Source organism: Urocitellus parryii, chromosome 7 (assembly GCF_045843805.1).
Source record: "Urocitellus parryii isolate mUroPar1 chromosome 7, mUroPar1.hap1, whole genome shotgun sequence".
NCBI classification, from domain to species: Eukaryota; Metazoa; Chordata; class Mammalia; order Rodentia; family Sciuridae; genus Urocitellus; species Urocitellus parryii.
In genome coordinates, this window is record NC_135537.1 from 161,460,652 (window position 1) to 161,482,717 (window position 22,066).

The 22,066-nt window shown below is 51.9% G+C and overlaps 1 protein-coding gene across 3 annotated transcripts; it reads right to left on the minus strand.

Annotated features, from left to right (window-relative positions):
• Positions 1 to 22: 22 nt before the first annotated feature.
• On the minus strand, positions 23 to 21,041 carry Cacnb1 (calcium voltage-gated channel auxiliary subunit beta 1). Of its 3 annotated transcripts, XM_026386950.2 has the most exons (14): positions 20,719 to 21,041; positions 18,138 to 18,224; positions 15,031 to 15,150; positions 12,026 to 12,148; positions 11,360 to 11,496; positions 11,076 to 11,152; positions 10,539 to 10,693; positions 9,398 to 9,478; positions 8,576 to 8,634; positions 8,280 to 8,389; positions 7,970 to 8,121; positions 4,253 to 4,348; positions 3,647 to 3,832; positions 23 to 1,888 (listed from the first exon to the last, which is right to left on the minus strand). In XM_026386950.2, the coding sequence occupies exons 1-14, from the start codon at positions 20,800 to 20,802 to the stop codon at positions 1,424 to 1,426; spliced, it is 1,932 nt and encodes a 643-aa protein (XP_026242735.1). In that variant the 5' UTR covers positions 20,803 to 21,041; the 3' UTR covers positions 23 to 1,423. The 3 variants fall into 3 exon arrangements, with proteins under 3 accessions (XP_026242735.1, XP_026242736.1, XP_026242737.2); XM_026386951.2 differs by lacking the exons at positions 18,138 to 18,224; positions 20,719 to 21,041 and adding an exon at positions 16,734 to 16,812; XM_026386952.2 differs by lacking the exons at positions 23 to 1,888; positions 18,138 to 18,224; positions 20,719 to 21,041 and adding an exon at positions 16,734 to 16,812 and having other exon boundaries at positions 3,436 to 3,832.
• Between the last annotated feature and the right edge of the window lie 1,025 nt (positions 21,042 to 22,066).

Consider the following 22,066-nt stretch of genomic DNA (forward strand, 5'->3'; position numbering starts at 1 on the left):
GGGAACAAAGAAGCAGGCTGGAAGGTGGCCGCAAAGGACTGGACGGCGGTTTTATATGTGGCAAAATACTTCTCCTAGAAGAGTACAGACAAGTAGACAGACAGATGGGGCACAGGACACCAGACAGGGAGAGGGAAAGATCAGGCAGTGGTGTCTTCTAACCAGTAAGTGGAAGCTGCACCCCACCCCACGTGGGGGCATGACAACATTGGCACAGGAGGTGGCGAGACAGGCCTGAGGTGCCCATCCCTGAGGTGGGCAGCCGGGCAGGGCCCAGTCCTCGTTGGCACAATCGGCTCTCTCTGGCCCAGCTGGGATGCTGGGGAGGGGCAGGGCTGCTAGGCTGTGGGGGTGCGGGGGCAGAGGGTGCCCCAGGGGCTACCAAGGCCTCTCCTGGGGGAAGTGGACACCAATGAAGGACAGGATCACAAGAGGCAAATATAGAGAAGCAGCAGCAGCAGCCAAGCCCCCCAAGGGAGATCTGAGGTCCCCAGGTGACCAGGCAACCCAGGATGGTGGTCATTTCCTGGACACCAACCCACAGGGCCTCTCTCCTGGGACCTCAGGATGAAGGTGAAGGAGCAGTTTTTTTGGTTTAGAATGAGGTGGACCAGAGTGTTCCATGGTCTCCACACCCAATGGCATGGAGTTGGGGGGCTCAGATGCAGAGGGCCCCTTTCTTCTGATGGCAGCAGGCAGGGGATGTCGTAGGCAAAGCTCATTCCTGGGGTAGGTGAGAGCTGAGGCATGGAGGTGGGGGTGGGTAGCAGCATGTCGGGTCACCCACTCCTCAGGGCTCTAAGGTTCTAAGCCCCTGCATGGCCAAGGCCAAGAGGGCAGCTGAGCCTGTCATTTTCCACCCTAACCCCTCCCCCCAAGGCGAGCTCGCTACCGGTCTCCATGTTATACCTTTTACCTACCCGACAATGCTGCCAGGAAACCGGGGCAGGGGGTGGGCATGGTGAGGGACCCTGGATCTGGGGTTTGAGAGAGAGCCACATGGGGAAGATTCTGTGTCCTCTCTCTCTCAAGAAAAACGCCCAACTCTCCAAATACATCAGTTTGGGAAAAATAAAGGTCGCCTCATTTAGGACCTTCAATTAGAACCCAGAGTAGAAAGTTAAGGAAGTGCACCTTTTCTCTGGGAGGAGAGCCCCCTAAGATGGGGGAAAGGGGACACTTCAGAAAGGTGGATATCCCCCATCCATCTACAGCAGGTAGGGGTAAGCCTACAGCTGGGGCTCAAGGGCCTCTCAGGAGCTGGGATGATATCACCAAAGAAACCCCAAATATTGAGCCAAGGCATCTGAATGGAGGGAGACAGCGCCCCCTGGAGGCAGGACACGTCTCAGGTGATGAGCCCCTCTGTCCCTCCCCTCCCCAGGGCTCAGAGCCCTTCCTCCCACTCGGCAGCCCAGTCCTCTCAGCGGATATAGACGCCTCGCCCCCAGCCCTCCAGCTCATTCTTGTTGCGCCCAAGAACCGGACCCCCGCCATCTGCGCAGTAGCGGGCCTTATTCCGGCCGCGGTTCCTGTTGTCAGTGAGCTCCTCCTCATAGTCTTCTTCCTCGTCCTCCCAGGAGCCCTGTCGGGCTGGGGGGGTGCCGCCCCCTGCAGGGTCTCCAGGCCCTGGCCCCTCTGAGGGGTCAGTCTCCATGTCCACACACGAGTCTCCCAGCTCCGTGTAGGCAGAGTTTCGGCTGCCGGGGGTGTCGGCATCGAACGTGTCTTGGCGGGACAGAGCCCGCAGGGTGCCTGCCCGGCCTGGTGGGTGGCTGCTGGGGTAAAGACCCGGGGGCTGGCCCAGCTCCCCCGGGTACTCGTGCACGCTGGCGTGCTCCCCGGTGGCCCGTTCCAGTGGCTGGTCCCCAGAAGCAAGGTAGGGTCCCTGGTTAGCAGACAGACGGCACACACCATGCAGATCAGGCAGGGGTGAGAAAAACACAACAAAGCAAGGCAGGTTAGTGAGGACACCAAGACACCCAGCCTGGCTGAAGGAGGTCGCTGGCTTTGGGAGAGGGGCACCAGATCAGGAAAATGGCTCTAAAGCCCAGTGGACAGGCCTCGGTGCATCTGTTCCTCTATTAGGACAGGATGCCCAGCTTCATCAGACCTCACATGCATGAACTTTCCTGGTAACCATGGAAGGGAGCCCCTGAACAATTAGTCACCTCTTCCTCAATACATGTTATTAATGCTGCCTTGAGGTTAATCATCATTAACAGCTCATTAGTATTGCCACTCAGTGGTTGACTGGGTTAGTCAATGCCTCCACTTTTCCAAATACAGTAAGTGATTTCAGCTCAAACTCACTGACCCCAGCTTCTTCAGCCCACATCAGACCTCAATCACAGATTTCCAGAACCCCACACTGCTCCTCCAATTCCCTACACAGATGAGTCTCTAAGGTGGATGGGATTCCTTCCCTATCGGCAATAAGGACTCAAAGCATGGAACTGGGAAGGTTAATAGGTCTCCATCCTCCAGTGAAGACCATGAGATGGCCCAATGTCCTCATCACCAGATGCCACATGAAAGTGAGCTGGCGGCCACTGCCACCACAGAGGTTGTTGGGTGAGGTACAAAGAGGCCCAGGTTAAAAGTCCTTACCCTACCACCACTTCAAGCTGTGTGACCCTAAGCAAAATGATTCTGTCTCTGTGGCCCAGTTTCTTGATTGCAGTAGGGTGGGGATTAGACTACAGAAACAGTTTCCAAACTATTTCCTGAAGATGTGGGGTGGGGTGGGATGGGATGGGGAGAGCATAAAAGTGCTTTCAGGATCCCTAGGGAGGTGATGGGGAGGCAGGGCCCTGGTTGCCTCTGAACTGAACAAGGATGCCTCATCTATATATTCAGCTTCCCCCTGAGATTCAGTGAAGCTGTGGCTGAAAACAAATTTGAAAAGCAGCAGTCTAGAATGACTTCATGGATTTCTTGTGATGCTAACCTAGAATCATATTCTTAATGGTGTATACTTAATGGTCCCAGAGATGGGCTGTGACTCCCATGGGAAGGAGAGGCAGGAAGGGACACCCACAGGACAGACTTTCCCGGACTCTGTTTAACTGGGAGAAGGGTAAAGGGCACAGCACCAACTCGTAGAAGATGCTCCATTCTGGGCTGCTCCCAGGGGCTTTCTGCAGTTAGGGGTCCAGGGTTAGGGCAGTGTCTCTGGATTTAAAGGTCCCTGCTCTAATGGGTTTCCCTGGGTCTAAGGCCCCCTGCCACGTTGGGTCTAAAATGGGTGTGGAGTCCAGTAAATGAGTAGGTCAGTCTTCCTCATATTTTCTTCCTAGTCCCTGTTCTTATAAGCGGCCCAAACAGGCCTCATGTCCAATGGGCAGCAGATTTAGTCCTAGTTGCGGAACCAGGCCCAGGGAGGCAGCACCAGCCAGCCCCAGTCCCACCAAAAACCACAGACACCAGAAGCTGCCGCTCACCACATTTTTTACAAAATAAAGCTCTTCCCTTCCTTCCCCACGTTCCCTGCACTCCAGGGCGGGAGGGAAGATGGGTGGGGCACCCGCTACATGGCGTGCTCCTGCTGCTGCTGCTGCTGGGGCACCGCGCCGCCGCCCCGCTGGGAGGCCTCCAGCCCGCCCCAGAAGCTGAGGTTTCTCCTGAGGGAGGTGAGCACCTGTACCTGGAGGTTGGAGACGGGGGCAGGGCTGGCTGCCAGGGCTGCGGTAGCCATGGTGCGGTTCAGCAGCGGATTGGGTGGTGTGCTGCTGGGCGGGTGCGTGGCCTTCCAATAGGCTTCCAAATACTCAGCCAAGTGCTCGCAGGCATCCTCCAATTGGTTCTCGTCCAGGATGATGTCAAACATTTCCTGTGGAGGTGGGGTTAGGGGCAGGGCTGGGATGAGCGGGGGCGTGACCAAGGGGTTGAGGGTGTGGCCTGGGTGCAGTGGGTGGAGCCAAGGGGTTGAAGGACAAGGTTAAAAAGGCCTCTGGCTGTACAGGAAGGGAAGGAGAACGCTCAGATGTACAAATTAGCAGAACTGTAAGAGGTCTGGTAGTCCAACTCAGCCCAACTCCCTTATTCTAGCGAGAACCTAAGTTGGGAGAGGGGGCTTGGCTCCCCATGGAGAAGGGGTGCTTCAGCCCACTCTGCCTGTCCAGTCCACCTTCCTCCAAAACAAGTCTGTACCTACAGACCTGGCCCAGGTGTTCCCACTCTGTCTCCAGTGCAGGCCAGAGGAAACCAGGTGAACCCAAATTCCTTCCCCTCCCAAGGTCTGAGCACTTACAGGGGGACACTGTGCCAGCTTCTCCGAGGCTGCTATTTGGACATTGAGGTGTTTGGACTGAGACTTCCCTCGGGATTTGATGAGCCTCTGAAGTACCTGGTTTGGGGAGAAGAGGAGGAGGAGTTAGAGGGGCCCAAGCAATGCACCAAGTGAGAAAGGCAAGTTCTGGTTGGAGTCAGTGTCAGGATGGTGGAATGTTCCATGACTCTCAGCCTTGAGCACCTCTGCAGGAATGACCTTACCAGCCCTATGTCCACCCTATACAATGTTCAGGCTCTCTTCTGGGTCTCATGACCACCTCTCCTTGAGAGCTACATGAAAGGTAGTGATACTAGTTCCCCACCCCTCTAACCTGGTGCCCTCATTCTCCAGGCTCACTCCCCTGCACTATGTTAGCAACAGCAGGCATCTTTTGGAGGGTGCTTACTAGGTACCAGCACTGTTCTATGCTTTTTGTTTAAGTAGAGGAGGCAGGGTCTCACTATATTGTCTAGATTGGCCTTGAACAGGCCGTGGCTCAAGCAGTCCTCCTGCCTCAGCCTCCCAAACAGTTGAGACTACAGGCATGTACCTCAACCTTTTTATGTGATCAATTTAGTTCTGTCAACAGCACTGAGATAGCTATTATTATTGTCATCCTAACAATAATGATAGGTATAATAAAAGAAAAAACCTAAATCTAGTTATGAGAAAACATCTAACAAATTCCAAATGAGGGACAGTTTACAAAATGGCTGACCTGTTTCCTCCAAAATGCCAGTGTCATGAAAACCCAAGAAAGGCTGAAGAATCGTTCATATTAAAGAAAGCAGACCTACAACTAAATGCAACAGGTGATCCCAACCTGATTCCTGGATTAGGGGAAATATTGCCTTATATAAGGGCATTATTGGGCCAACTGGTGAAAGACAACTATGAATTGCATTTTATGTCTAATGGGCAGCAGATTTAGTCCTAGTTGCGGAACCAACTATTTGTAATTTGTAATCTTCCTGCATCAGCCTCCCAAATTGCTGGGATTATAGGCATGCACCACCATGCCCAGCTAATGTGAATTGCACCTTTTTTTGCGGGGGAAGGGCAGTACCAGGGATTGAATTCAGAGGCACTTGGCCATTGAGCTACATCCCTAGCACCATTTTTTTTTTAATATTTATTTTTCAGTTTTCAGCGGACACAACATCTTTGTTTGTATGTGGTGCTGAGGATCGAACCCGGGCCACACGCATGCCAGGCAAGCACGCTACCGCTTGAGCCACATCCCCAGCTCCCATTTTGTATTTTATTTAGAGACAGAGTATCACTGAGTTGCTTAGTGCCTTGCCATTGCTGAGACTGGCTTTGAACTCGCTATCCTCCTCTCTCATCCTCCCAAGCCGCTGGGATTATAGGTGTGAATCATATCTTAAGAGAGCTGTTAAAATTTTAGTGAATTTTTGGCTGGGTACAGAGATGCACATGAGGCCTTAAGCAACTTAGTGAGACCCTGTCTCTAAATAAAAATAAAGAAGGGATAGGGAGTGTAGCTCAGTGGTACAGTGCACCTGCGTTAAATCTCCAGTATCACTAAAAATGTTTTTTAAAATTAGTGAATTTGGGCTGGGATGTGGCTCAAGCGGTAGCGCGCTCGCCTGGCATGCGTGCGGCCCGGGTTCGATCCTCAGCACCACATACCAACAAAGATGTTGTGTCCGCCGAGAACTAAAAAATAAATATTAAAAATTCTCTCTCTCTCCTCTCTCACTCTCTCTTTAAAAAAAAATAAATAAAATAAAATAAAATTAGTGAATTTGAATGAAGGGTATTCAAAGAACAGAAGTTCCTTGAGCTATTGTTGCAACACTTCTGTTAAATTGAAATTATTTGAAAATAAAATACTGGAGGGAGGGTACTGGGAATTAAGCCCAGGGCCTTGTGCATGCTACACAAGCACTATACAATTGAGTTACAGACCCAGACCCAACTTCCTTATGTGGCAGATGAGGAATCTAGGGCACAGAGATGTTAGGTGACTTGCCAAAGGAACACGTGCTGGTAAATGACAGCCTGGGTAGAAAATCCAAGCAATCTGGCTCCTGAGTCCCTGCCCTAAACCTCAGTGGGGCAAAATGAAAGCCTTTGTTACTGTCTAGGTCACAAAGTGGTTTTGCATCCATTATTTCATTTGATCCTTTCAACCTCCCCCTCCTTCAAATACTTAAATCCCATCATCCCTTTTATCTCATTAGAAACTTAAGGACTCAGAAAGGCTAAGTAACTGACCCAGGGTGCTCAGCTCATAAGAAGCTACCATGGAACAATAATAGTTACCACTGTTGGCTGCCATCATGAATCAAACAGTATATGCTGGGCTCTTTACATCAAGTACCTCCAGTCCTCTCAGAAATAACACAAGAGAAGCTAAAAATTCCTCAGGGATACAATGTGTGCTTTGCATGTGTCAGGCCCTCAGTTCAATCCCAGACAACAAATATAATAAAAACTTAAGAGAGGGATTATAACCTCATTTTGTAGGTGAAGAAATTGAGGCTCAGAGACTAAATAATTCCCCCCAGATCCCAAACTTAATAAAAACAACAAACCAACAATAAGTATATAAACCAACAAGAACAAGGATTTGAACCTCGTGCTGTCTTCAAACTTTAAAACCTTTGCCTAAACTCTTTTCCATGTTTCTTAAATACTTACTAACATCTGGAAGGGAAAGTTTATGGAGCCACAACCCAACAAAAAAAGTAAACCAGCGGCTGCGGTTGTGGCTCAGTGGCAGAATGCTTGCCTAGCACGTGTGAAGCACTGGGTTTGAACCTCAGCACCACATATAAATAAATAAAATAGGGGCTGTGGATGTGGCTCAAGCGGTAGCGCCCTCGCCTAGCATGTGTGCGGCCCGGGTTCGATCCTCAGCAGCGCCACATACCAACAAAGATGTTGTGTCTGCCAAGAACTAAGAAAAAATGAATAAATGTTAAAATTCTCTCTCTCTCTCTCTCTGTCCCTCTCACTCTCTCTTAATAATAAATAAATAAATAAATAAATAAATAAATAAATAAATAAATAAAATAAAGGTATTGTGTTCATCTACAACTAAAAACATTTAAAAAAAAAGTAAACCAGCTTTCCAACAAGTATTCTCTACCAGTCTGAATAAAGACAGAAGAGCAGAAAAAAGCTGATACCAAGCCAGGCACAGTGGCACACACCTGTAATCCCAGGGGCTTGGGAGGCTGAGACAGGAGGATCCCGAGTTCAAAGCCAGCCTCAGCAATGGCGAGGCACTAAGCAACTCAGTGAGACCCTGTCTCTAAATAAAATACAAAATAGAGCTGGGGATGTGGCTCACTGGTCAACTGCTCCTGAATTCAGAAGACAAGAAAGACCCCACAACTGTCAAGCAGCTGAGTGACACTGGGACAAAGAAAAAACAAAATGATTTCTTTTAGTTTTCTGGTCCAATCACAGAAGGTCAACCAAAGTATAGACAGGGGACTGGCCTACATGATCCTAATAATATTAGTCATAGCTACCACATGATGAGGTGTATTGTCCCAGGCCCTTTGGCAATGTATCTTGGGCAGCATCTTCATGATATGCATACAGTAGAGTCTTACAGAGAAGGAAACCAAAGCTCACAGCAATCAGGTCATCCGGTAATAAGGAGTAGAGGAGATCCAAGCAGCCCAACTTCAGAACACTCCTTATAAACCATGCACTCACCTTGGGAGAGGTGATCTTGATGTAAACAATGATGGGGGCCAACGAGGTCTTGGAGAGCTGAGCTGGGTGGTTGATAGTGTCAGCGTCCAGAGCCACCAACTGAAGAGTCCGAGCCAGCTCGAAGATCCGCTCAATCTCACTCTGTACCTCAGCTTGGGGGCACCAAGGCATGGGGAGGGGGAATGTAAGGCCGCCCCCAGGAAGCAGTGGATGGAGAACTGGAGAAAGTTCTGGTCCTTCCACCCACCACCTCTCACCCTACCCTAGTGCATCCCAGAAGCGGGGAGTACGGAAGGCAGGCTCGGCTCACCCAGGCTGGAGCGTGTGTTGGAGCGCTCAATGATGATGTGCTTGCTGGGGTTGTTGAGGACTGAGCGCTTGGCCAGGGAAATGTCAGCTGTCACCCTAGTGATGGAGATCCTGGGGACGGGGAGGAGGAGGGAGTCAGGAGCCAGGGTGGGCTAGAATGTCTTGCCCACTCTTCAGACTTTAGGCCTGCCCACTGTCCCTCAGTCCAAGAGTCCTAAGATTGTCCTTCAAGATACCCTACTCCTCCCAGCACAGAGAGCCACAATGGGTGTGGATAGATGGTTCTCTGGGTCTTACCTGCCATCAAATCGATGCTTCAAGAAGTCAAATAAAGCTTTCTGCATCATGTCTGTAACCTGGGGTTGGATGTTTGGAGGAAGGAGGGAAGAGAATTCAGGCATTTAAAGCTGCTCAGAGGCGGATGAGGTGGCACATGCCTATAATCCCAGTGGCTCAGGAGGCTGAGACAGGAGGATCCCTAGTTCAAAGCCAGCCTCAGCAACTGTGAGACACTAGCAACTCAGTGAGACCTTGTCTCTAAATAAAATACAAAATAGGGCTGAGGATATGGCTTAATGGTTGAGTCCCCTGAGTTCAATCCCTGGTACCCCCCAAAAAGAACCTGCTCAGGAGATTGAGCTGCTGGGCATTTATACCCTTACTTTTTATTTTCTTTTCAAATTCCGGAGATGAAGGGACCTCTATGGAGGGCTCCCCGACTCTGAGGGGCCTCCCATGCAGTCTCTGATTCCAAAAATCCTTTAATTTTTTTTAAATATCTTTATTTTATTTTTATGTGGTGCTGAAGATTGAACCCAGGACCTCACGCTTGGCAGGCAAGTACCTCTGAGCCACAACCCCAGCCTCTCAAAAATCCTTTAAGGTGGGTCTCTGGGAGGGCTCTCCAGGGATTTCTTCAGGGAACTGGGCCCTTCTGAATGGGTCTTCCATGGGTCAGGCTCCTCTGTGATTTTTCTCTGAAGGTCTATAGCCTTCTGGAGAGGACACCCTGGGGATCTGGGCCCTTCTGGGGGACCTCTCTGTAGTCTGAAGATATTCCTATGGTGTCTTTCTGGAGGTATGGGCTTCTCCGGGCCCACTCCCCTCTTGGGTTCCTACCTCATAGCCCTTGAGCGACGGTCCCACCAGGATGATGGGCCTCATGGAAGGCACCACGTCATAAGGGGGCACATGCTCTGTCTGAGGGAAGCAGGGAGGGGAAATCCCAGAGTAGAGGTGACATCAGACCCTCTCTTCCAGCCTCCAAGCTTCCCCCATGCATTCTTTCCTCCCCCTGGTCCCAGTGCCCAGATGTGGGGATCAGGGCAGGGATGGATAGGGATGGCCATGGAGAACCAGGAAGGGTGGGGAATGGGAGGCAGATATGGGAACGGGTGTTAGACGGCCCCCCAGCTCATCCCGGGTGTGCGAGGGGGGACACAGAAAGCTGTGATACTCACCGACTTCTGCTTCTGTTTGGCTGGGTCCAGAGATTGCCAGGAGAGGGGAGGGGAGGAGAGAGGGGAGGGCACCCAGGCAGGGGCAGAGGGCAAGGAAGGAGCCAGGACAAGAGAGGGAGGGAGAGCGGGCAGACGAGGAGAGATAACAGGGCATGCGTGTTAGTGACAGACAGAGCCAGAGAGAGGGGACGGGACCCCATGCCAAGGGGGAGCCAGAGGTAGTCCTGGACCAGGGTTGGAGCAGGACTGACTGGCAGTCCAAGGGACTCAGTAATGATCAGACCCCCCTTTCTGAGTCTTGGAAAAGAACTGGAGAAAGTGGCAGCCCCTAATGTGGTGCCCACCTCCGGCCCCCGATGCACATGTACATGTCCATTTTAAGGGTTCCCTTGACTATCTTGCCAAGCAGTCAGTGGATCCCTCATGTGCCCACCAATGGAATTAGAAAAGGGCAAAGAAGGAACATCATTCCATTTTCCTCTTCAGAAGCCAGAGCGGGGGCACCCGTTGGAATATTCCATTCCATTGGTAATGAGGGCAAAGGTCAGGATTCATTACCACCAGACCCTGCTTCCTCAGGGTGGACAGCCTTCCAAGGGTAACAACCAGCCCTCCCTGGGGGTGGACCAGGGTGGGGTGTGTGTGGAGAGGGATGTGCCCATTGCACACACCCCTCCAGATCCACGGGAAGCTCTGAGGCACAGGACAGGCTGCACAGTATCTGCACCCACCCCAGCCCCCTCTCTCTGCCAAAAAGCTGGACCCTGACCATCCCCTCTTAAGAACCCAGCAAGAATTACCTTCTTAAAGAAGGGGATGCGTTTGCCATGAGGCGGCGGGGTGGTGACACTGCTAACACTAGTCTTGGCAGAGCTGCTCTGCTCACCAAACTCGGCCTCCTCCTCCTCTAACTCTAAGGGGTCTAGTTCAAAGGCTAAGTTAGTCATTTCATTACCTGGACAGGAGTCAGAAGAGAGGGAGGAAGGAGGTGAGAGAAGAGGAGTGAGATGGACGTGGAGACACAGTACAGAACACAGGGATGGGGATGGGGAGAAAAGAAAGAAGAAGAGGTGAATGGAACAGGGTTGGGAGAAATGAATGGGGTCAGGGGCGGTGGGTAGGGGGCAGGTAGAGAGATGGAGCTACCAAAGAAAGGGGAGAGGAGAGACAAGACAGGCCCAGCTTGCACTATACCCTATTGTTCATAGAGGGAGTACTACTGCATGTGTTTTGGGGACTCAGAATTGGGGTGCCCCTATACAGGGAGAAGAGGGCCAGACAGTGGGGAGACCACCCCCAGAAGCTCCCCCCACCCCAGGGATGGCAGCAGCTCTTACCACTGGCAGGGGGTGTGGGGCGGCGGGTGCCAGTCACCACGTCTCCCAGACTGGAACTGGAGTTGTCACCTGATTTGCTGCGTAGGCAGGGAGGCAAACGGAGCTGGTGAGCAAAGGGGTGGGCGTGGGAATGGGGGAGTCTTGTCCTGTACAAGCTGCACTCTCTGGAGTTTTCCAGCCCCCGTGGTGATAGCTCTGTGCCCTCAAGGCTAAAGTCAGCCCTGAGGCCTAGTCCTGGCTGAGGGCCTCTCCTGAGGTTGCAGCAGCCACCCCCTGCCATGTACCTGGAGCTGAGGCGATTCTGGCGAAGCTTCTGTTCCTGAATCAGGCGTAGGCTGTCCAGTTTGACAGGGCTGGGGATGAAGCCAACCTCACAGCCTTCCTTCACCAGGCGCCCAATCCACCAGTCATTATTGTATTTCTGAAAACAACAGCAGGTCGGGTGGGGGAGAGCAAAAGGGAGACTGGAGGCGCAAGACAGCAGTCACCCTTTGTGGGAACCCCCCAGATTTGCTGACCCTACTGGAGGATGGCACCTTCAAAGATGTCCACCCTCTAAAGTCTCAAGATAACTCTTGAGACCAGCATCCTCTCTGGCCACAGACTATCCTTCCCTTAGAGAGGAGGTGAGAGTCCCCCACTCCCTCCCTCCCTGGGACCACCCTGCTGTAGACAGAGAGTAGGAGTAAATGCACATTCACAGGCCTGATACACTGTTACTTTAGTCATAGACCTCATGATAAATCAGCCTCATGACCTAAGTATTACCACCTATTTGACAATGAAAAATTAGCAGCTCAGAAAGGTGGAGAAATTTATCTAAGGTCACATGGCAGATTCAGCCCAGCTCTGCTCAACTCAGAAGGCTTTCTTTCCCATTGGAGCTCCGGCTGCTCCTCTCCTGGTACCTACGCCTTGCCCTCCCACCAAATGCCAAGCACTCTCCCCACCTCCTTGATATGCAAGAAGTCCTTAGGCTCAAAGGTGATGGCCACTCCCTGCACGGGCACCTCATCCCCTGGAGATGGATTGTAGCCGACATTTGTCCTCACAGCAAATGCTACTGGCTTGGTCTAGAGGAAACACACCAGGGAAGGTGACACCAGAGGGTTAAACCATAATGTACTATACAACTTCCTGCCACGAGTGGGGAATTACACTAATGTTTGCTTTGTGACTTGCTCATTAAAATGTATACTGGAAGAGCCAGGCATGGCAGTGCACACCTAAAATCCCAATAACTTAGGAGGCTGGGGTAGGAGGATTGCAAGTTTGAGGCCAGCCTCAGCAACTTAGTAAGACCCTGTCTCAAAATTAAAAAAAAAAAAAAAAAGAAAGAAAGAAAGAAAAATTAAAAAGGGCTGGATGTAGCTCAGTGGTAAAGCATCCCTAGGTTCAAACCCTAGTACCAAAAAGAAAAAATAAGTAGAAGCTAGCGTTGTAGCTCAATGGCAGAGCACTTGCCTAGCACTTGTAAGACACTGGGTTCCATCCTCAGAACCACATAAAAGAAATAAATAAAACAAATATATTGTGTCTCTCTTTACAACTAAGAAAAAAGATATATATATGGTGGATAATTTATAAATGTATGCTAACTTTTACAATAAAAAAAGAAAGGTAAGGCCAGGCTTGGTGGTGCACACCTGCAATCCCAGAAACTCAGCAGGCTGAGCAGGAGGATGGCAGATTCAAGGCCTGCCTTGGCAACTTAGCAAGATCCTGTTTCAAAAGAAAAAATAAATAGGGCTGAGATTGTAGCTCAGTGGTAAAGTGTCCCTGGATTTAATCCCCAAAACCATCAAATAATAATAATAATAGTAATAATGAGGGACTGGGGTTGTGGCTCAGCAGTAGAGCACCCACCTAATGTGTGTGAGGCACTGGATTTGATCCTCAGTACCACATATGCATAAATAAAATAAAGGTATTGTGTCACCTACAACTAAAAAAAAAAATATGTTTCAAAAAAAGGCAAACTGAGGCTAGGCTCAGTGACTTACTTATTAAAAAAAAAATAGTAATAATGAAAGTCACTGCTGCTTAGTGTGCCTGGTACTGTTATAAGTTATCAGAACAACGAAATCAAACTGATGAAAGCAGATCGTGCTGCCATTGTTCTCCTTTCCTCTCTTCTCTTTTCGAGACAGTTCTGCAATGTTGCCCAGGCTAGCCTATAACTCCTGAGCTCAAATGATCTTCAGCCTCAGCCTCCTGAATAGCTAGGACTAGGGTTGGGGATTTGGCTCAAGCGGTAGCGCGCTCGCCTAGCATGCGTGCGGCCCGGGTTCGATCCTCAGCACCACATACAAAAAAATAGGGCTGGGGATGTGGCTCAAGCGGTAGCGCGCTTGCCTGGCATGCGTGCTGCCCGGGTTCGATTCCCAGCACCACATACCAACAAAGATGTTGTGTCCGCCGAGAACTAAAAAATAAATATTAAAAATTCTCTCTCTCTCTCTCTCTCTCCTCTCTCACTCTCTCTTAAAAAAAAAAAAATTCTCTCTCCTCTCTCACTCTCTCTTAAAAAAAAAAAAAAAAAAAAAAAAAAAAAAAAAAAAAAAACAAAAAAAGATGTTGTGTCCGCCAAGAACTAAAAAATAAATATTAAAAAAATTCTTAAAAAAAAAAAAAAAAAAAAGAGGGGCTGGGGATGTGGCTCAAGCGGTAGTGTGCTCGCCTGGCATGCGTGCGGCCCGGGTTCGATCCTCAGCACCACATACAAACTAAGATGTTGTGTCCGCCAAATACTAAAAAATAAATATTAAAAAATTCTCTCTCTCTCTCTCTCCCACTCTCTCCCTCTCTCTCACTCTTTCTTAAAAAAAAAAAAAATAGCTAGGACTATAGACACACACCATTGTGCCACTTTCTAGATCTTTGAGCCATGCACTGAATCTGAGGCCAACCACTCCACACCTGTTTAACCTGCCTTGGGTGGGGGGGGGGTTCACAGTCTTCCTAGTTCCATGGTCATCAATAATTTTAAATCTCCAATATAACCACGCTTACTTCATCACCATGGTTAGGAATCAGAAGATGACCTTAAAGCAGGACCTAATAAGAATCTAGCATTTCCTTCTTTCCGACATTGTTGATGCTCCCAAGAGCAATGGCCAGGACATTCACATGCACCATTATGGCAGCAAAGAAATACGGCAAAAAGAACTATCTTTATTTTAATGAATAAAGGAAATTGAAAATCAGAAAAGAAGTGGCTTGCTTAATATCCACAGCAATTAAGAGTCAGGGAGGAAGCTGGGTACAGTGATGCACATCTGTTATCCCAGCCACTTGGGAAGCTGATGCAGAAGGATCACAAGTTTGAGGTGATTCTCTGTCTTAAAATACAAAATAAAAAGCACTGGAGATGTAGTTTAGTGGCAAAGTGCCTCTAGGTTAAATCTCCAGTACCAAAAAAAAAAAATCAGGGCTGAGATTCCAGCTCAGGAAGTTTGATTCCAGGAAGTAGATATTTTTCTTTTCCATTCATTCATCCATTCATTCATTTGTGTACTGGGAATCAAACCCAAAGATGGTCTCTATCAGTGAGCTACATCCCCAGTCCCATACCCTCACTTTTTTTTTTTTTTTAAAGGAAGGGTCACACTAAGCTGCTGAGGTTGGCTTTGAATTTGCAATTCACCTGCCTCAGACTTCTAAGTTGCTAGGACTACACGTGTGAGCCGCTCCACCCAGGAGAAGCAGACATTTTCAGCACTTGTCAAGCTCCTATCCTGTGGAAACATTATCAGGCACTTCTGCTACTGTGTAAGGAGGCAGGTATTATAGCCCACATTTTACAGGGGAAGAACAGAGGTATGTTGAGGTCCCAGGACACACAGCTGGCAGGGACCAGGCTAAGATTTGACCCGGGGTCTGTCCAGCTCTCTCTCTGAGGCCCAGGTGTGGGAGAAATCATGTCAGCACAGTTTCTTCCCGCATCTTTTCTCACCTTGGCTTTCTCAAGCTGAGCTAACGCCTGGCGTTCTGCCTCCTTCCTCAAGGCTTCCCGGTCCTCTTCCAGAGACACGTCAGAGTCTGACGGGCGGCTAGTGTAGGACTCTGCTGAGCCCTGAAAGCAGACAGGGCCGGCTCAGGGCCAATGCTTTCTCTCCTAGCCCTTGGGCTCGGGAAGGGCTGAAGGTGCCACCCATCATGGAGGTCTGAGGCCCAGTATGATGCCACAAACCTAGAAAGTAGTATGAGGGTGGAGGGGTGGGGCCAAGGTTTATAGGTCCTAGGAAGAGTGACAGCAGCAAGCAGAGGGTTAAGGCATGTCTAAGGACAGCTGCTTGGAGTCCTGGGAGGGGTGGGAACCTGATAGGGGCACAGCACAGGGGAGAAATGCCAGGGGATGAGTCTCCACTCCCTGCTCCTCCTTTCCTGCCCTGCCCCCAGCATCACTGCTGAGAAGAATCAGCAGAAGCCCAGTGGCGTTCCTCCCAGGGACTGCAGCCACCAGCTAAGGCCTGGCTCTCTGCACTGCTGCCAGTGGGCAGCCTGCTCAGCGTGATGGGGTCAACAATATTTTGCCTACCTTCTGCTAAAGAGCAGGTGAGGACAGAACTCCTACCTCCTGGCCCTAGTTGGGACTGCCTGAATCCGGCCACCCCACTCAAAGCTGACCCTCCACCTCCCATAAGATACAGAAGAGAATGCAAGATTTCTGGGGTGGCACAGGCAGAAGCAGCAAGTTAAGAGCAGAATATGGAACAGGCACTTTCCTATCCAGGCTCCAGGGTTAAGGCAGGCTCAGAAGTCTGGGTGTGCCAGGAAGCTGGCTCTGACCACAATGACCAATCCAGGGCACAAGGGACTCCTCTAGGGGTGCACACATATATGTGAGACACAGGTGGCCCATACAGACCTAGCAGCACAGGTCATGAACATGCTGATTCATGAGGACACCGGAAGTGCGAGGGCAAGAATATTTGGGAAGGTGTATTCTATGGCACGTGCTGGCAATGCACAACCAAGTGCACTCAGGGAGCCACCCTAGGTCTGGGTCCCTGAAGATAGGAGTCATGTGAGGACAGGAGACAGGACTATAGATTTGTGTGTGACTTCCGGAATGGTGCTGACAGAGTGGGAGAGAATGTGAAAGAGCAAGATTGCAGAGATATGAGGGACTTTTCCCGAGGGCATGAAAGGTCACTTGGCTGGGAATGTCTGTTAGCATGGAATGGAGGGGACCCAGGAAAGAATGAAGACAAAGTTCTATATCTCCTCAGAAATCCCTCATCATAGCTGGTACAGGTGCCCACCCCTTTCCCAGTCAAATCATGAAAATGGGAGATTTGCCTGGGGATGGAGAGTCACTAAACAGCAGCTGGGAGAGACACAAACCAGGGAGAGGGGAAAAGCGGCTTAGCCACCATTCCATCCCTCCCGATGGGAGCACTCGGTGAAGAAGACAGACACCCAGAGAGGCAGAGAAACAGAAGCACATGGACGGTCAGAGAGGTACTCACTGACCCCAAGGCACCTGCAGACACAAACACTGACACAAACACACACACACATACACACGCCCCAGAAATGGTGGGAGACAGTAAATAGTGAGTAGGCGAGGAGACAGACTGGTCCGGAGGCCCCCTACCAGGGTTCCTGAAGGGCTGTTCTACCCACCCACTACCTCACCCCATCCCAGCTCACCACCACAAGGGTCCGGTTGGGCGCCTCCATCCCGGCGCCCTCAGTGCCCGGCCCCACTGGCTTAAGGGGTGGCCCAAAGTGCCCGTCCCCCCAGGGTGCTCAGGTTACAAGCAGAGTTGCTACATGTGCAAACTGCTAGGGTATATTTAGCTCAGAGATGTGGCAAGGACTGCCCCCCCACTCCCGCCACCTACTGGGGGTCAGAGCTGGGAGCTGAGAGGAGGAAGTATTGGAAGCTGGGGTCTGACCCCTTTGGTTGACTAAATACTGAAGGAACTAAGCTCTCGTCTGCCAAGAGAGGCAACAAAAGCACAGAATCATTCTTTCCAGTCCTGACCCTGGCCCAATTCTGCAACAGGAGGGATGAAGGAGCAATTGAAGAAAGGACTTTCCATATGTGTACTTAGGAGATGCTTGGATGAAGGCCTCCCTTCTGAATCTCCCAAATCAGGCCTGGGCTCATATATGTCAAGGGTAGAGATGGAAGAATAAAACAGAAGAGTCTACTCCAATCTGTAGTAAATCTGCTTGCCACTATCCTCTTGTTCCCGGCCCCAAGCAGACTACCTCCAAGGAACTCCTCCTCCCTGCAGCCCTCTGCCCTCACGTGCCCTGCCTGTTTTCTCTTTAACACACTCCTTCCCTTGTCTGATTCCAAGCCCCTCTCGCCTTTTTTGGGTACCAGGCTTTGTTGAGATACTCAGTAGTCATAGCAACCACATGTCTCCCTCACTGCCTCTCCCTGAGCCTAAGATGGCCCGAGTTAAGAATTAGAAAAGAGGAGAGTGTCAGCTTCCTGGCCAAGCACAGCAGACCCAGCAAGCTCTTCTCAGTTACCCCCCTTCTGTCACAGGTGCTGGGCCACAGTCATCTCTAAAATCAAACACCTCCTGCCTATCCCCATCACACTTTCTCTCTGAATATTAAAGAGAGCCACGTTTGGATGTGGGGAGCTTATTTCTCTGACCCCCACTTAAACAAGGCTTCAAGGACCCAACTGCCCTAGCTCCTCATTTTCTAGCACCTGCCTCCACCCCACCCTGTCACAGATTCTGGGGGAGGACATGGAAGCAGACAGCCGGCAGGGGGAGTGGGTGACAGCCCGAAGCAAGCTAGAAGGAGGCAGGCCAGGCTGTCCCTGAATGAGATGACGCAGGCAGGCAGCAGGGGCTGGTGCTTGGTGCTGGGGGAGGGGCGGGGCGGGGGCGTGGGCTGAAGCAGTGGGTGCAGCTGCCAGCATATCCAGGAGAGGTCACGGGGAGTCAGGGTGTTGGGCTGGTTCCAGGCAGGTGACAAACGACACGACACGGGGAAGGGTGCCTAGAGAAAGCCGCAGACCAGCTCACCAATGCTGGCCTCCACCAGTCAGCCACCTCCCTCCTCTCAGCCCAGCCTCCCCATTACCTGCCGGACAAAGCTGTTGGATGTTGTATCTGAGGAAGTGCTCCCATCAGACCGTTTGAACCGTCCTTTCCTCTTGCTGTATTTGCCCTGGAGAGGCCAGGAAGGAACAAGAGTGGAATCATAAAGGACCTTTCCCAACCCTCAAACCACCAGATCCAGAGCTACTGCCAAGTCTTGGGAATATTGTTCTCTGATCCGCACAGCCCCACCCCCATTCCCCTGTATCATCTTCTGGAGGTGGTACAGCCCGAGGGGAGAGAAGGTCTCCCATCCCACTGAGAGAGCCCAGACCACAGTCACACTCCTAGGGAACAGTTCAAGGAGCCTAGGGGCACACACAGAAACCCCCCAAACCAACGTAGAGGCTGGGGAATGGGAGGCCTGAAAAGCGGGAGGTTCATTAGGAAGCAAAGCTAATTAAAATGCTGGGCAGGCTGCAGAGGCCTCCAGGGAAGGGAGAGGCTGCCTGCAATGCTGGGGGGGGGGCGGAGAGAGCTAGGGAAGTTCCTTCCCACACCCCCTCAGCTGGAGCTGAGGGTCTGAGAGTGCCAAAGGCCTCCAGAGAGAGGAGGGATCACTAACCCAGGGCCCAGCAGGGCTTCTCCCTTGAGCCCAACTCTTCCCTTCCCAGAGTAGGGAGGAGATGGCATCTCTGAGCTCCTAGAGACCCAGAGCTAGATTTCTGGGGAAGGGGGAAGAAGCATGAAACCTTATTTTTAAACATCCAAACCCAAATGTGGTGTGCCTTCATGGGAGTCAGTGTTGCTCCCCATTCCCCCCTCTGCCCTGGGGGGTCTTTTTCTCAGCCCACCCCCCTCACAATCAGTGGCCACACCCCTACCCAAAGGGGCAAGAGGGATCCACTCTACCCTCCAGCTGCCACTGCCCATGCCCCATACCCTTGGTAGCAACCTGACTACATCAATCTAAAGGCTCCTTGGCCCTTCCCCAAGGTAAGCCTAGGACACAGTCCCACAGGTCCCAGGGGTAATAGGCTGGTGGCCTCATTGACTGAACTGGTGGCCTGGGTGGGGTGCACCTCCTAGTTAGGGGGCCACACATTCAGGTTAAGGCCTCAGGTGTCTTGAGTCTCCTAAGAGGGAGTTGCTTCTTTACCCTCCCAATGCAACATAAATGCTTGGCCCCAGTCCAATCCAGAATGAGCAGGATGGAGGGCTCATATCTCCAAGCTGCTGCCTCCAGATTCCATCCCAAACTTTCTTTTAAAAAAAATTTTTTTAGTTGTAGATAGACACAATACCTTCATTTATTTTTATGTGGTGCTGAGGATTGAACCCAGTGCCTCACGCATGCTAGGCAAGAGCTCTCCACTGAGCCATAACCTCAGCCCCCAGACTTTCTTAAGCCAAAGAACCTAGATGAGCCAAGACCAGACTCCATGCTCTGGCTCTGTGGATCTTGGTACAAGAAGGATGGATGATGGGAGAGGATACCTGGGAAGCCCTTCTGGGGTCTTCCCTCCCCTCCTCTTCTTTCAAACTGGACATATACCCAAAGTAGTTTTTCAGTTCCCTACAAACCTAAGAAGATTCTGCAGTGAATTCCAGACTTTCACACTACCACCACCATCTCAGGCTGGGCAAAGGGAGTGGCGCTCAGAGGGACAGGGGACAGCTGAAAGGAAGGCTCTAGTCAGCTGCCTCCCAGGCTCCAAGGGGCCTGGGGTGGAGAACAGAGGTATTTTTAGGTCTGACCTGACCCCCCTACACACCCATCAACCACAGTTCCATGGTGGTTACAGTTGCTCCAGGTTGGCCACAGCAGTACAAGAGTTAATGCCATCCTTGGGGAAGGACGTGTCCTAGAGAAATGCCCTGGCAGGACCACCCCAGACTGTACTGGTCACTCTATGGGATAGGAGTAGCACAGGGGCATGGGAAAGTGTGCGAGTACATGGGGCAACAGACCCCCTCCTCCAGTTAAAACAGCTACCTCCCCTCCAGGACAGTGAGTTGGCATCTTTCCAACTTTCCAAACTTTGGAGGCATTTTCGGGGCTGCGGGGGAGGGGTAAGCCAACGTGGGTGTCCGGGAGAGGGGAACTGGTCCAATACAAGGACGGAGTGAGGTGGCTGGAGGGGTCCTTGGGCCAGGAATGGCCCCTTCTACACCCTCGAGGACTAGGGTCTGAGGCTAGGAAGGCCTGTTGGCACCGCCCTCTGACCACTGCCTCGGCCATCTCCCAGTGCCACCCCCGCCCCACCCACCCCCGCCAGGCTTCCCCAAACGTGCTCCGCGTCGCCCCCCTTGCCTGGTCGATCTCTAGCCTCCCTCAACCTCCCTTCTCAAGGCCCAGATCCCCCAAACAACACTGGAGCCGGTTCCGGAGCAGCAGGGACCGTGACGCGGGGGAGAGGAGGCGAGGGTGACAGGCAGCCCACCCGCACCCTCCCAGCACCACAGCCCAACTCCGGGCCAATCATTAACCCGCAAGAATGGGGGGGGCGAGCACCCCTCTCCCCTCGGCGCCGGGCATATAATCCTTTCCTTCCATGGTCCCTCTAGTCGACCCCAAGGTCCGCGGAGCGACCCTCTTCTCTCGGGCCGGCACCACGCCTCACCTGTGGGCTGGGATCGAAGACCTCCATGGGAATCTCCTGGGAGGGTGGGTAAGGGCCCCGGGACATGCTGCTCTTCTGGACCATGGAGAGTAGCCTCCCCTCCGGCCGCCGGCCCGGCCCAGCCGGGCGCCCTCAGTGCCTGGGAGAGGCCGTCGGAGCCGAGGGGAGAGCAGCGCAGCGCAGCGCAGCCAGAACCGGGTCCAGCCGCCCAGCAGGGCCTTCGGCTGCCCGCTCGATGCCTAGCCTCGCTCCCTGCTCGGGCTCTCTCTTCTACCTCAGCAGCCGCCGCCGCCGCCGCCGCCGCCGCCGCCTCCGCCCCTGAAGGCTCAGCATCTCCCCCCGCCCCCTCTGCTCCCCCCTCCTCCCTGGCTCCCTCCCTCCGCCCTCCGGCCCCGCCCCTCGGAGCCGCTCCGCTAGCTCCACTCAGACAATGGGAGGGCAGCGGAGGGGGCGAGCCCTCCGCACTGTCGAGGTCGATCGCTGTCCTTCGACTGGCGGCAGCCCTCTGCATTCTAAAGGGCCGCTCTCTGGGGGCGAGGGGGAAACAGGTCTTGAGGGTGGGAGGTGTGTATGTGGCGGAGATGGAGGGGTTACCATTGTTTGCCAAACGTTAATGGGAGTGAAGCCCAGGTTGGCATGGCTGGCAGCGCCTCCCTTTCTGTATGGAACTATTCTTCCAACGGGTCTCCCCTAGCCTCTACTGCTTGGGCCACCGGAAGTTCCCGGTCCCGGTGATCTGGGGACCTGACTTTAACACCTTTCTCCCCAGTATGGGCCCCAGAACGCCTGGAACCAAATGAAGTGGCTCTTCCCTCTTCCACCTGGCTCGGGGCTGTTGGTAGCAGAATGGGATCAGGGAAAAAGAGACAACAAAAAGAAATCCCAAGGACCGAGGAATATTCTGCCCCAATCAGTCCCTAGGATCTCCCAGGCTTTTCTAGAAAGCCCGAAATGAGGCTTGGTGAACTCTCTGTTCCCTACAAGAGAAAGGAAAGAGGAGAAAGAAATAGAGATGAGCAAGGAGAGCCTGGCCCAAATCAGACCTTGTGACCTTTGACCTAGAGTTGCTCTCCTTTTATCCTTGATCTGGAAATAAATATCCAAGGCCTGGACTCCATCCCTCATCATTGGTGGAGAGGAGTAGGAGATTCTGACACTTCAGTGCCAGTTTGGTTCAGGCTCTTTCTGGTTATGTGGCCCAAACCAAACCACTACACATCTCTGAGCCTGTTTCCATTCTTATAAAATGAGGTTTCTGATACTGTGGGGCTTTGTCTCCTGGGATTATTGGGTATCTGGAGATGCTGTTAAGGTGCAAAACAGGGCCAGTCATGTCAGGAAGACCCAT

Excerpts from the sequence above, each read along its gene's own strand:
- Cacnb1 (XM_026386950.2), bottom strand. The coding sequence starts at position 20,802 with ATGGTCCAGAAGAGCAGCATGTCCCGGGGCCCTTACCCACCCTCCCAG. Across the intron at positions 11,153-11,359 it reads CAGAATCGCCTCAGCTCCAG|CAAATCAGGTGACAACTCCA; the intron begins GTACATGGCAGG and ends CTGCCTACGCAG. Across the intron at positions 10,694-11,075 it reads CCCCACACCCCCTGCCAGTG|GTAATGAAATGACTAACTTA; the intron begins GTAAGAGCTGCT and ends ACTCCTGTCCAG.